This window comes from Haliotis cracherodii, unplaced genomic scaffold (assembly GCF_022045235.1).
Source record: "Haliotis cracherodii isolate W230 unplaced genomic scaffold, xgHalCrac1.p SCAF_11, whole genome shotgun sequence".
Taxonomy (NCBI): Eukaryota; Metazoa; Mollusca; class Gastropoda; order Lepetellida; family Haliotidae; genus Haliotis; species Haliotis cracherodii.
The window spans coordinates 5,302,592-5,317,735 of record NW_027266266.1 but is presented as its reverse complement, the minus strand read 5'-3'; the positions used below and the strand labels follow the sequence as shown (position 1 = coordinate 5,317,735).

The following is a 15,144-nucleotide window of genomic DNA, read 5'->3' as shown; positions in this document are numbered from 1 at the left end:
TAACTTTTATATTTCTAAAACCATATCAATTAGAACATCATGGCGTGGAAATGGAAATTGACTTCCTCAAGTAAAAAGCAGCTTTATACACGGCAGTACGCAATCACATATCTCTGGCAAATTAAATTAAAAGGAAAAAGCAACAAGCATCTACACCCATGAAATATTGAAATACAGATCATCATATCAATGAATTAATTATCTGCCTACTTTGATAAAAACTCTCCCAACCCATGCTTTAACGTGTGCACTCACTTCCTCTCCTGTTACAGTGGCAGTATATCGTATGTTTTGAACCGCTTGTGTACTGTAAAACAAGCCAACATATTATACCTATAGTTGTGTGTATGAGAATTCTGATGTCAATGCATCACACAGACACGACGACTGATGTTAAGTGTCTAGCGTTCTTTCGTACGTAGACCGCCTCCATGGTCTTGTCGACAGAGCGTCTGCCCAGAGAGCGAAAGGTCGTGGGTTCGATCCCTGGCCGCGTCATACCAAACGACGTTAAAATATTGTACTTGTTACACTGCCTGGCGCTCGACGTTAGTGAGCTAATACAAGGACTGGTCGACTCGTAATCAGTACACTGTGTCTGAGTGGAGTAGTCATCTTCAGGTGCCGCATGGTATCTCATTGGGCAAGCACTATAACATCGACATTGGCCTGGACTAGTACAAGCAGCCACACACACACGTGCATGCACGTCGCTACATGAGTGCGACCTTAAACCCCATTCATATGGAAGGTAATCCTTAAAATACTCACTAGACACTTAAATCCTCCTTGAAACACTCTTTGAGTACAGTTCTGATTTTCGCACATAAATATAAAATACACTTAATTATGGAAAATTCAAAATAGTTTAATGATGCGTGATATGTGCCCAAGAAATATAAGGTAAAATAAGAAACAAATGACAAAAGCTGTTGACACGGGTAACAATGCCTGATAGATGTTGTTCTAATCTGCTTAAACGGAAACAACTTACAATTTGATAATATAGGATACGTGTTAATGTTTTGGCACACGTAACAGAGATTGATATGTGTGGTGAATATTATCAAGCATACGAAACAACGTGTGAAACATATGCTGAAATCATGGGTAATATTGCAAATGTACTTTCCAAACGGTGTTGAAACACACACATCAGTGGAGAGATAACAACAACAACAACAACAACAGCAAACAACAATAATAGTAATAATAATAATAATAATAATAATAATAATAATAATAATAATAATAATAATAAAGTAAACACATATCAATAGAACCTACAAATATAACAAAGAGATTATATGCAATAATGTAAGAAAGAATCAGTAACATGGTGAGTTATAAGAATTAGCCTTGAAGCGTCGTAAGGAACAATAAAGGAATTCTTATCCATAAAAAGGTTCATGTCTTCAGCATAGCGTATGGACGTTCATTCATCATACAAGTTTCATCTTCCGACATTTTACAGGAACGTTTACTGAGTGTTTCTTTAAAGCGATGCTGGTACATCAGGATATATTAGCAATGTTGTGCATTTCCGTGTGAGCTGTCACTTGTACATTGCGTCACATGTTCAACTTTAAGAAGTAGTTCATTTCAATCGTTGTCAGTAACGACGTTTGAATGAATACGTTGCATATTAACGGGTGTCGTTATGTACATGTAGACGTTCCAACCAGTAGTCTTCCAATTGATCTTGCGTGTGGGGTGGGTTGATAGGAGGGTGTTATGGGGAGGCTTTGAAAGAAATAACATGTTTCGGTTTTACTAAAAAGAATCATTCCCTGGACACATTGTTGTGTTTAAATAAAGTGACAAAACACTGTCAATGTCCATTAGAAATCTCTGCATAAAGCAGAGTCGATAGTACGATTCCGTCTATATCATGAGCATGTGTTTATCAAATAGTGATGATACCATGTGTTCGAAAAAAGAAGAGCGTATTCTGCCCCACCGGTGGTACCCGTCACAAACACATACAAAGGCAAACCAATTGTTCACCTGTACAAACACGGGAACATGTGGAACACGTCAAAACAGGGAATTGCATCGGACATCATTGCATAATATTTCTCACTGATGCGTCAAAGTTGGAATTGTCCTCTACTCTGCAATAAAACTGAAGCTTTGAATGTTGTAACCTTGTTTGAACAACTTCTGAGCAAGAGTCGTATGCTTTCCTTAAAACCTTAGTGGAAAGATCATGCTCGATTTTATCTAAAAAAAGTGAAATGTAAACTCCAAAGGCTGGAGCTGCTGGAATATTGCTCGACATCAAGGGAAGGTTTGACAGTTGGACAATTGAAGTCATCCTTCTTGTCATGCAGTCTTGTGGAGAGTGTTTTGTCACTCTGAATCTCCTTCAGGATATGAAATTGTTGGTCTATAACTTGGTTTTAACATGGGGTATTTGATGTGGGCTGTTTATAAAAACAGTAGGTGGCAACAACAGCAACAATGTAAAAACAATTAAGAACAAAATAATTCATGAATATAAAACTTAATCAAGCTTAGCAGTAAAACATGGGAGGTATATGTAAGCCGATAAACAATAAATATACAAAATTAATCAATAAAGAAGATTAATAAAATACCTTGGCCCCGTTTGACAAAGCGGTCGTAGCATTGCGAATATGGTAACGCCTATATCTTAACACAGCCGTGGCCCTGAACGCCCGAGCATTATTACTAATTGGCGGTGATGTTCCAATGGCTACAGTGCATTAGTAATCACTTCTGTAGCCCCGCAGTCTTGCTTCATGCGCAAAGAGTAGTTGGTTGTTGGTTGGTTTGTTGTTTAACACCGCACTCAGCAATATTCCAGCTATATAACGGCGGTCTGTAAATAATCGAGTCTGGACAGGACAATACAGTGATTAATATCATGCGCATCGATCCTCGCAATTGGGATCGATGACATGCATCAACCAAGTCAGCGAGCCTGACCACCCGATCCCGTTAGTCGCCTTTTAAGACAAGCATAGTCGCCTTTTACGGCAAGCATGGGTTCCTGAAGTAAACTACAACTTTATACTTATTACACACAAATCACTGAGTGTTTTACACTCCAAAGATGTCATAATTGAAACACAAAGGTAAAAAGCGAAAAAATGCAGGACATGACCGCATCGTTATGATATATTACTAGCAGCATTTTATTGAAAACAGGTTACACGATTTTAAATAAGATTATATTTTCTACATTTAACGGCATGTTTAATTTTACAAAGATAAAGAACCTATCGAAATTAAGAACTGATACAAAAAGAAGAAATAACATGTCAAAGCAATAGTATTTTATGTGACTGTAATATATCTTCTTATCAAACCAATTTACACTTTGAGTACATATTGTGATAGGTCCAATTCAAATTATAGGCTAACTGTTTCAATGCCTATTCGCCACCTCCTACACCTGTTTCGCTTCTGTTTAGTCGAATGGGATGCGCCGTATTTTGGTTGACTTCCCATTTAGGTTCAGCGTCGTTTTAATACTAACACGACTAGTGTTTTATCTTAGCTATATGTTCAATGATTTCCACATAAATATGTTTGCCCAAGATGACGATCGTGTTTAGTCGTGAGGCTATCCGAATAACGGAATCAAACAAGAGTTATATCACTGAATGAATATGAAATAAGTAATTATACAACCAATCAGTGACCTTCTTCACCCTGGCATTGCAGGAAGTGTCCGCGTGACAAATGGTCTTCATGTACTCACAGATATGTTCTTTGTTTGTGTGTAACTAAAATCCAATGATTTGTTTTTATTTAGAATTTCTACTAATTGTTGTGGTTAATTTTCGTTAGTATTGGTAAATGGTGTTATCATGTAATGGGTAGGTTTCTCGACAGGATTAAGGCAACGGATATAAGCGGTATCCGCTGGAGTAATGTACGGCTAAATATGCAAATATAAAAGGTTAGGTCTCTTGGCGTTCGCTTGACGATCTGGAACCCTGATAAATTAATGGAATAATTGTTAATACTATCACCCGTGTGTAAAAGGGAAGCAACTTTCCATATGAGTATAGGCAACTTTAAGATATAAATTGCGAAGAAAACTAGCGAGGACGCTGTGGCATGATCAGTATCAATATCTGTAGACCTTAGTCGCTGTGTGGGATGTCTGACTTCATTTTGTAGTCCTGCTGCGAAGCGTCATGACAGGCCAGGCAGACTCTAAAGAAACGTGACGTCGCTTCCCTAGAGTAGCTTCCCTTTGATAACAGTATTTTAGCGCGCCAATCCCCCAAACTACAAGGTTTATTCCTAATACAGGACACATCTCTTCCCCAAACACTCTCCATCTACTGATTATTATTAATGATAATCTATGTAACCACTCAAACTATTATCTTTTGGTAATACCATCTTCAAATAACAAATTTTGCAAACATATTGACATAATGTGTCATGTGTAAGGGGAGCCCTTACTGCGAAGACTTCCTACGAGGGTACTATCTGTGAAACTCATTCTTGCTGCCCAACACCGTAATATGTCTGGAAGAGTGAATGAGTGAGTTTGGTTTTACAGTTATATCACGGCGTTTCAGCTTAATGTGGGATGAAAGCCCGAAGTGATGCGAGTCTCAGACGTTTACCACTTCGGTGAAACCCAGGAGCACGGGTATGGTGCTGACAAACCTAGAAACATAATTGGGGCGAACCGGGATTCGAACCCACAATCATGGGTTTCTGGCGTGCCCAAGGGACGCAACTCTGCACAGCGAATCGCGGCGCCTTAGACGACTGGGCCATCCGTGGCCCCTATGTCTGGAAGAACGCTAACAGCGGCGTAAAACCCCTTACTCACTGTTGAGAACTCATAAACGTTTAACACGATAAAGTATCACTGGTCGGCATTACATATGAAGGTTTTCTGGTGTTTCATACACGTGCCCACATCCATCATCTTCCTCAGATGTCTTCTGGTAGTCGTTGTGAACCACGTCTCTTCGCGCAGCAGACAAACTGGTATAGTGGTCCATTTCAGTAGCATGGTTTGCCACGCCAGACAGTTCCTGATTTGGGGGTGTTCTTCGCTGCCCATACTTTATGCAATGACAGACGATCCTAAAAGTAAATATTGACATTACGTACAACTGCATCTCTAATGCATGCTTTCTGCACTGCCATGTTACTTTACCTTACGATGTCCTTTCTGTCGCCTTTTCCTCGATGGTACGCTATGTGAAGTAGACATATGGTAACCCTTGTAATTAGCAGAAGTGAACTAAGTCATATCAACAGTTCAAATAAGCGTTAAACTCAAGTCACTCAATCCTTAAGCTGTTAGGCCCAGGTACGGTTTATAGACGAATACCTACCAGACAAGCGACGTAAGGACGACGGAGGCGACAGAGGAGATGATTGTGTACATGAAGTGAATTTTGGTTGAATCTGAAAATGTTAACCATGTTGTTAAATATACTAAATAAAATTAGTGAATATGTCATTACGTTCCTGAAGTATATGTTTTTCAGTATCTGAAAAGCTTGATTACGACTTCTGTGTAATCATTCAAACCAAGATTTATTTTTTCACAGGAGTCCATATGCATTTACAGATGATCTATTTTGACAGTATTCTGACATTATGATACTAGCTTGGCTAGGGGTCAGCAGTCGTATTAATTTGGAGACTCATTAATTTCCAGATTAACAGCAAGTAACTGTTTCTCATTCAACCAACCTTTCACTACAAATAGGTCACATCGTTTCACGTCTACAGTTTCGTGTCTCTCTCGATTACACTGGGCGTAACACTCGTCTTCCTTCTGCCCCACGCGACAACAGAGGAATCGTTTTCTCGTTACTTCTCCGTTCTCGGAACCATTACACAGCCCCCATGGTTCCCACATCGCCCAGGTGCATTTGGAACAATTGTCTTTTGTTACCTCTGAAATGAAATTAGTTTTGATTGATTAAATATAGTTATGATGACATGATCAAAATGGAATTAATGTCACTTTTTCCTGTTTAAGCAAAATACATTATACAGTTCATCACAGTCAGATATACCTAAAATACGCCACTCCAATTATCCTTACAGAGATACAAGCTTTTGCTTCGCGAAGCCTATTGTGTATCCAAACATTTATGTGTATCACCATATGCATAGGAACAGATAGAGAAACATCCTACCATCAGAGCAGCAGAATCCAGAGCAGCCTCGTCCACAGTCACAGATGCTGCTTTTGAAACTGCCGTTCTATCGTTACTACATTCATATACAGCCAGGCTGGTCACAATCAGAGATGCTCACATTACGCCACTCGGATTAACAAAAACATCAAATACCCCAAATGAGGAATCAGCTTTTACTGCGCTATGGGCCATGCATGTTGAGTATCCAAAAATTTGTGTGTATCACCATATACATAGGAACAGATAGAGAAGCACCCTACCATCAGAGCAGCAGGATCCAGAGTAGCCTCGTCCACAGCCACAGATGCTGCTTGAGAAACTGCCGTTGTTGAAACAAACTTCATTGCAGCTCTCGGACTCAACTGTATCATTCTGAGACAGGCTGCAGTCGTACAGGCAGTCCTTAACGGTTTGTCCTTCACAGCAGCAGGGTGACCGTGACCTTGTCCTTTGACCTCCTCCACATGTCTGGCTACAGCTGCTCCATGGCTGCCACGCGTTCCAGGAACAAAGGGGGCAAGTCCGAGTCCTGTCTACATGAAGACATTATTCAAAACCTGCTCAGGTGAAGTGTATGTATCATCTGTTCATCACAAGAATGTTTATCCATCTTCGTATACAAGTGGTTATGTCATTATTACGTTTTGCACTTAAACCTCTATGTTCAATTAACAGGTACATGTACATATACATGTTCTCTGCCTCATAGCATTTATTCACAAGATGAAGGAGTAAGTATACTCCGAAATGTGTTCCTCATCATAAAGAAGTTGACATCCATAAATTCTCTTCCTTTTGTGTATCACTTCTAAATGCATTTCAAAGACTTGAGTATACATACGTACAGTGAGTGAGTATGGGTTTTACGCCGCTTTTAGCAACATTCCAACAATATCACGGCGGGGGACACAGGAAATGGGCTTCACACATTGTACCCATGTCGGGAATCGAACCCGCGTCTTCGGCGTGACGAGCGAACGCTTTTACAACTAGACTACCCGACCGCCCCACATACGTACAGACAACTACGAACTTTTGAATGTGATTCAATTAGCATGTGAAAGAATTTCACCAAGTCGTTGTGCGCGTTAAATACTTATTGTCCGTTGTCAATCAATTATCTTTTAATCATTTGGTTCAAAAACCAAACATCACAATTTTGGATGATAATATTAACAGTGTGACTTCGGACGTTTCAAGATAGTTCTCGTTTCTTTCGACTGGTTAACATAAATATCGGCATTTTGTAAAGGACGGTTACTTTGTAACAGGATGTTAGATATGTGTTGGTGCAATAAATGGTGAACACATGCCCCTGACATGTGAGTGAAGGGCTTTGTCAGGAAGGCGAACACTTTAAACGAATTCACAAATTGAAGCAAGGTGGGAGTTGATGCAAGTGAAGAAGTCTAGGAAATCAACCATTTGTATCTGTTAGATTTGTGTTATAGAAATTGTTGAGTAAATATGAAAACGTACAACTTTATGGCTAACAACGTCGGGTTTATTGCATACAGCGACGTTTCGATGTAGATTCTTACGCCGTTTTGAGCTGGAGTGACTACGACCAAGTGAAGAGTGTTATATATGCATGACATGTTGTGATGAGCAGCAGATGACCATTAAGCACAACAGGTACAAGATAACAAGTCACACAGATAATTGACTGAGGCCAGATGTACAGAAGGAATACCAAATAGCGAACAGGTAATGACAACAGTTGTACAGTAAGGATAAGGGTTAAAGGGATAAGAAAGTTTTGCAAGAACGACTGGATGCTAATTAAGAAAAGTCTATTGCTTGAGTAGATCTTCAGGCAGGCGAGATGTAATTTCCTTTATCTCTGGTGATTAGACGTTGGTGAAGGCGGACTTCTATAGCTTCTGGGAGTTTTCATTTAGTTGGTTGGTTGGTTGTTTAACGCCGCACTCAGCAATATTTCAGCTATATGACGACGGCGGTCTGTAAATAATCGAGTCCGGACCAGACAATCCAGTGATTTATATCATGAGCATCGATCCACACAATTTGGATCGATGACATGCATCAACCAAGTCAGCGAGCCTGGCCACCCGATCCCGTTAGTCGCCTTTTACGGCAAGCATGGGTTTCTGAAGACTTATTCTACCCCGGACCTTCACGGATCTTATTTTTAGTGAAATCTTGAAATCCTGATGTTTCGTCGAGAGGATTTGATAAATTTGATAGCATGGGAATTGTTGCCGGTGGTCTGAGAGGGCTAATTTGCTGTCTGCTTTGGCTGTTGAAGTCTAATCATGTCTAATCATTTCTTTCTCACTGTGTTACACGTTTTCTCTGGAGTATCATTTACCCGGAATAAATCAATCGTCTTTACAATAAGACCCTTGCCCCTTACCATTCCTGATGCACTCTTGGGTGCAGACCCTCACTTCAGTGCTGTTACCCCGGAAGTTGCAGTCCTCAGCACAGTTATACCCTTTCCCCGAGTTTTGACAGCACTGCCATCTTTCCCTTGTTCGTGTTCCACAGCCACAGCCTGTGCTACAGCCTCCCCATGACAACCAGTTGACCCACGTGCAGTGTCGGGCACAGTCACCAGATACAGTTGTCTCGCCTGGTAAACATATAAATGCGAGGTTTGTTATGTCGACCTCATCTACAATAATGATGTTAATCTGATCTTCCTTTATCCATTGTAAGTTACATAGTGGAAACTATATCAGTGTGTGATGACCAATATATCTTTCAATAGGATATTGCTAAAAATTCAGAAATGTTTTTGGTAAATTTTATTAGGCATTGAGTACTAGTATAAAAGTGTAAATGAAATACATAGAGAATACCACACTCATTCTCGTTAGCTACCATTTTTACGAAAGTCGTGAACGTTCTATGGTATCTAACGAGAATGAGTGTGGTATTTTATTTATTACCCACGTTAAATATATATATTAAGTGTAAATACATAACAACTTTCGCTCGTTGACAGACCAAACTGAAACCGGTTGCAAAATCTGGTTGCGTATTGTTACGACGTAAATTGTAATAAAAAGATAAATTGTAATACTTGCAGCAAATTGTAATAATTTTGACTTAAATTGAAATAACAACGTAAATTGTAATAAAATTTGACGTAAATTGTAATACGCAAATTGTAATAGAAATTGACGTAAATTGTAATAATCTCAACTTGCGGTAAAATGTAATAAATTCTTACGTAAATTGTAATAACCTTACTACCGTAGTGTCCAAGACGCCAATTGACTAGAAGTGATCTTTGTCAGTTGAGCTTGCGTTTCACATGTACAATTCGAGAAATACTGTGTATGATGACAAACGTACAAAACTGTTAAGTTGGGGATGGTTGGTATAGGCTTAATCGTACAATCGTCATTAAAGGGTGGTGTCAACATCGATAAATTTAAATGACTGAAAGATCCATCCTCGGGTTCAAAATGATGTGTTTCACAACCGTATATTTTCGACAAATAACTTTATTGTGACACATTGTTCAATACTCTTATAAGGCTATTCAAGATGTTTTGACTTGCTTCAACAGTACGTTGACCAGTTCGACACGACTGAGCGAGTGATGACGAAGGGTACAAACACAGGCTGGTCAACCAGTGTGTCGATTTGCAGTGGAAACGCTATACGAGTTGATAAGGAGTACATGATCCTTTTCTTGAAACAAACGAGGGAATTTAATCACATTTATACAATTCATTTCAAATACAACAAATGAGCTGACAGATCCCGTGCATACACAAATACCATCCGGTATCTTCGGATAACTCTTGAACAGTTCAAAGAATATACGAATTATCCTAAACTTCTTGCAATCAATTGCTGAAATATATCTGTTTGTATACAAATAGAAAGTAATTGAAAATCAATAACAAAAATATGTTTGTCACGAAAGTAATTTTTCTCTTTGACCTTGAAACGTACTTGAAGATCATTAAACTCGACAATCGTTGGTGGATTGCGCCAAGAAACCTTGATACGAAATATATCCGTACAATAATCCCCTGAAAACATAACCTCCTCTGAAAGATTAAGAGGATTGAAGTAATTTGGGCTAACACCAAGCACTGTAATAACATACTCTCTTAAAATTCCGATGAAAGGACTGGTGACTTACCAAAAAGTCAAATTATATTTTGCTCCGATTTTTTTTACCTAGATCTAATTGCCTTCCCTTATCACTTTTTTCTGAAATTGAGTTAAAACCTCTAAGTTTGAGACTGCAATATATGTCTTCAGAGGGTATTTCATACACTATGTAACAACTGTTTTGCCCCATTTCAGATTTGGTTTCATGCTGAATCGCTCTTTTCAACTACAGCTAACACATTAAATGCAAGGAAAGCACCCCAAACATATATTTTTATATATAAATACATTGTGTTGATAACCACGTACTTAACCTACAGAAATAACACTCCAGTGAGTTTATATATATACTCGTCCCCCTATCGATGAATGTTATGTGCGAAAATACGACAAACCAATCAGAATGCGCGCATGATTTTAAGTTCTTCGGCAAAGAATCCCTCAGATATAATTTTTGATTTTACATATGTCTTGCATCTAAAAATATACCCAAGGCACAGATAAATGTGTTCAATCATACTGTATAATTCCGCATGTCCAGATGTGATTTAAATTGTATCTGAAATATATATAATCTATCGGGAAATATATGTGAACCATTACGCGACGAGTTGACAATTATATTTGATATGCACGTTTGCGCTAAGACGGAACCCGGTCGCAAAAATGGCCACGAGAGGGGCACGAGATGCTATTCGGCTTGTCCCGGAATAACACGAGTTGGTCACGAATGCATACAAAGTCCCTACATTTGCAATGAAAACATGTTTGTCTTCCGCAGAATAAAATTACATCGTATCCCTTCAGCGAATTCAGGAAAACGAACAGATCATAACAATTAAACTTGGCCAATACAAATTTGAAATTTGAGATAAAACATCACTAGACATGATGATTTACCGATTAAATTGTATTTCTTGTTCTGATTGGTATTGTTTTATATGCAGTGATTAAGATTACTGTGTGTCTTGTCTCGTGAACTTAGCCGGAAGTAGCAATCAGATGTATACTCTGTATACGTTTCTCGTATACCCAATAATATAACTTAAAAGAATTTGATACAATGAGCGGAAGATATGTATCTGAAACTATTGATCAGGGATAATTTATTTCAATATCATGTTAGTTGCAGCTTTACTATATTCATGTAAAATAAATCAATAACAATAAGCGTAGCACTTTGGTTCAGCTGATCGCTATTGACGTATATGTTTTCGTAGGATTAGACCAATCACAGTCGATCCTCCCGCGGCCGCGATTGCGAAAAAATTATGTTGACATATAATAGTCAGACTACAACAAATAGGACTTTCAGTATATGGCATTATGATATATATATCCATTCTCTATCCACAAAAGTTCGTTTAAAGGCGTCAATAGCGGTAATATGACCGTGGTTGCTGTAAATAACGGTGAGTTGTGCCATCTTCCGATCACTTCACATACGATTTCGCCGAAATGAAGTGAAACAATATTGAATGAAATGTTGAATAAAATTAATGAAATAGATTACAAATATAAATCCGGAAATATTATAAACTCTTTTTACAACCAGGCAGTGTAATGACATGATTAATTTCCATACTTCAGTATGGATTTGCTGACATGGTATTTCCGGTGTTACATGCTCACAGTAATGTGTTTGTTTTGGGGAAAACAACATAAAAAAAATCCTCTTCAAACCTGTGTATAAGAGGAACCTCACCCCCACCCCTTGAAAGCCTCCTATTTTTAGTAATGAAAAACTCGCCTTATACGCAGCGATATACGGATTTTGATTCCTACTAATTTGTACACAACCAAGAAAAAAACAACAACAAAAAAGCAGCCGCCCACCTGCACGATATTTTCAAAAGCTATAGCCTGAGAACCAATTTTTATTTTTCAGCCTACGCAGAGATTTCTTATGACTATCGAACTGACCACCGCCTGAATCATTTCTACCTACATCACCTGGAGGTATTACTTCAATCAGATTCGCGGCCTAACCATGGGGTTTCCACTTTCTCCAATCCTAACTGAGATCTACATGACCTTCTTTCAACAACAAGCCCATCACCCATCCAACCCATCTGCTGGTGCAGAAAAGTAGGCACCACCTTATTTATAGGTGTAGTCTAACTTTCTGTACCAGCAGATAGGTTGTCATCCTAAAACAAGACCAAGACCTGATCCTGCTCTACAACATCTGAATCAACAATACCCCCCGAGTCTATTATTTAGGTGTTCCAAGAGCATGTCTGGCACTGTTATTAAGATCAAATCAAAGTAAAGGCGGTAGACCATTTTATGACATCTTATTTGAAATTGGTAATGTACCCCTCGTATGCTTTAAATGGCAAAGGCAACTAACAGAGTCTTTGGTTTGGAAGGATATATTTAGATATCAATATAGAAAATGAACAAGAGACACTCAATTAATACAATTCCAGTATAAAGTTATGAATAAGAATATTTATACGAAAGAGCAATTGTGCAAAAAGAAACTCATTGACACTAATATTAGCTCTTTTTGTATGTTTATATTGAATATAATGTTACAAATGGTTTCTGGAGAGAACTGGAATAACAGCTGACGCCGTACCATCAAGATATGTTACTGTATTTGGTATCTATCGTCTGTTTGCAAAGTCGAAAAGAAATATTGCAATTACAAGAAACAGACACCTATTTTACTTACAGAAATTGCAGAATATGCAGTTAGCAATCGATAATATATCAAAAGTATTATAATGCGTGTCTATTGCCTCCAAAACGTAGCCTCAGGAGACTAGGTCACCTGTTCCCCTATATTCACATAAAGAAATTAATTACATATACAACATTAATGCTGTTTATGTGAAATTGGCATTTCATCTAAAACCAGCAGGCAAACGAGATGTTTGGCAAACCTAATGCCTGAAAACAAACGATAAACATACCTCGTTCACAACAAATTCCATATCTGAGAGGAGGACAGTGACAGTAGCCATCGATGAAGCTTCCACCATTAGGACAGTGTGTCTCACAATGTTCCGTCTCCACGGACGTGTTTGGTCGTCTGCAGCTACCGATACAGTCTGGAACATGAACTCCACAGCACATCTTCCGTGTTCTGGTTCTCAGCCCAGCACATGTTCTGGTGCAGGAGCTCCACAAACCCCAGGACTCCCACTCACAGGCCTGAAGACCGGGTTCACACACACAGTCCACCACCAGGGGCAGCACCACGGCGACGTACACCCTCAGGAGAGTCATGTCAGCAGTGTGACTGAACCCAGTATCCTGCGATGGCAACACTTTCCTGAAAAATAGGAAAACAGTGTTATCTTATAGTTTATTCAAATGCGTTGGCGTCGCTGTACACAATGTCCTCACCTGACCTACACCTCAATATCGCCTACAAAACAAATTTATGGATGAGTGCACATCACACTTGTACCCTTATCCCTTAAGTAAAATGAACTCTTCCAACAAGATAACAAAGAATGTAAATAACTTTTGATACTCTAATTTAATATGAGATCATCTTCACAACTCGAATGTTTTCACATCATCAAATATAATAAATACACATGTATTATCATAGCGCTGTACATTTATCTTCACAATTCAAATGTTTTCACAACATCAAATATCATAAATACACATGTATTATCATAGCGCTGTACATTTATCTTCACAACTCGAATGTTTTCACAACATCAAATATAATAAATACACATGTATTATCATAGCGCTGTACATTTATCTTCACAACTCGAATGTTTTCACAACATCAAATATCATAAATACACATGTATTATCATAGCGCTGTACATTTATCTTCACAACTCGAATGTTTTCACAACATCAAATATCATAAATACACATGTATTATCATAACACTGTACATTTATATCCATCATCTTCATGTTTTATAACATCAACACTACATCATTACTAACAAAATTACTGTAATTTGATGTAATGTCCAACTGCATCAAGAAACTTGATCACTGATCTTCTGCCAGTCTCTGCTGCTGCTTCAGTCTCTCGATCCTTGCATCTCGGTCTCTGTCAACACGAGCACGAGGTCTCATGGCACCACCCAGTCCAATCTGCCTTCTTGACCACCTATGTGCTGTCTCGATCTTCTTGAGTTCTTTGACAAACTGGATGATGTTGGGATGGGCTCTCTTCTTCAGGCCATTGTGGAAACCTTTAAGATGGTTGTTGGAGCGTGGACCTGTGTTCTCGTGTTGATTCCACAGGGCTCGAGGGAGCGTGGCATTGAAGTCAACCCATGTGCTTGGGATTCTGGGAGAGGTGGGATGGACTTGGAGCGGTGTCGTTAGAGAGCAGCCTGGACACTGGCTAAGGACGGCATCGTGGCAGCAACATTTTCGTCAGCTCGGTCGAGTTCGGTGTTGTAGATCTGCTGAACAGGGATGATGTCTGTCTTCACTTGCTCCTTCATTCTGGCGACGATGCGGATGTGTTCTACATTCTCGGTAGGTGGATGACTGTGAGGCTTGGTTGATGTAATATGGTCGCCAATGGTGCTGCATCTGCCATTGCAGCCAATGGTGATACACTTGCAGTGAACAGCAAGTTACCGCTTGACATTCAGCCTGTACCAGTACAATCTCATTAAAATCAGATCTTAAATCTAGCTACCGCTAAACAAAGATCTGATCGCATTAGGGGTCACGTCAGAACGACCTTTCAAATCCGACCAATCAGAGCGTCGCTTACCAGATCATGAAAGTGACAATCGGAATGTGATTTCTAATCATGCAGCCTCGTAAACTTTTAAAACGGAGTATTCCGAACGATAGTGACGGGCTTAACAGCTGAACCTATACAACCTAGACCATATATTAGCCATCCGAGAATGTTCTTTTGTTCAGGTTTCAAATGTTTAAGA

At 39.1% G+C, this 15,144-nt stretch overlaps 1 protein-coding gene across 1 annotated transcript; it reads right to left on the bottom strand.

Moving 5' to 3' along the window:
• Window positions 1–3,976: 3,976 nt before the first annotated feature.
• Window positions 3,977–13,536, bottom strand: LOC139455278 (A disintegrin and metalloproteinase with thrombospondin motifs adt-2-like). Its single transcript, XM_071236830.1, has 6 exons — window positions 13,178–13,536; window positions 8,536–8,754; window positions 6,419–6,691; window positions 5,704–5,910; window positions 5,340–5,412; window positions 3,977–5,085 (listed from the first exon to the last, which is right to left on the bottom strand). The coding sequence occupies exons 1-6, from the start codon at window positions 13,491–13,493 to the stop codon at window positions 4,875–4,877; spliced, it is 1,299 nt and encodes a 432-aa protein (XP_071092931.1). The 5' UTR covers window positions 13,494–13,536; the 3' UTR covers window positions 3,977–4,874.
• Window positions 13,537–15,144: the final 1,608 nt, after the last annotated feature.

What these genes read in the sequence shown, in the direction of transcription:
- LOC139455278 (XM_071236830.1), bottom strand. Translation starts at nt 13,493, where the DNA reads ATGACTCTCCTGAGGGTGTACGTCGCCGTGGTGCTGCCCCTGGTGGTG. An exon ending in TGACCTATTTGTAGTGAAAG is followed by an intron (nt 5,413 to 5,703) that starts GTTGGTTGAATG and finishes TAACATTTTCAG; the next exon opens with ATTCAACCAAAATTCACTTC. An exon ending in GTCCTTACGTCGCTTGTCTG is followed by an intron (nt 5,086 to 5,339) that starts GTAGGTATTCGT and finishes ATTTACTTTTAG; the next exon opens with GATCGTCTGTCATTGCATAA.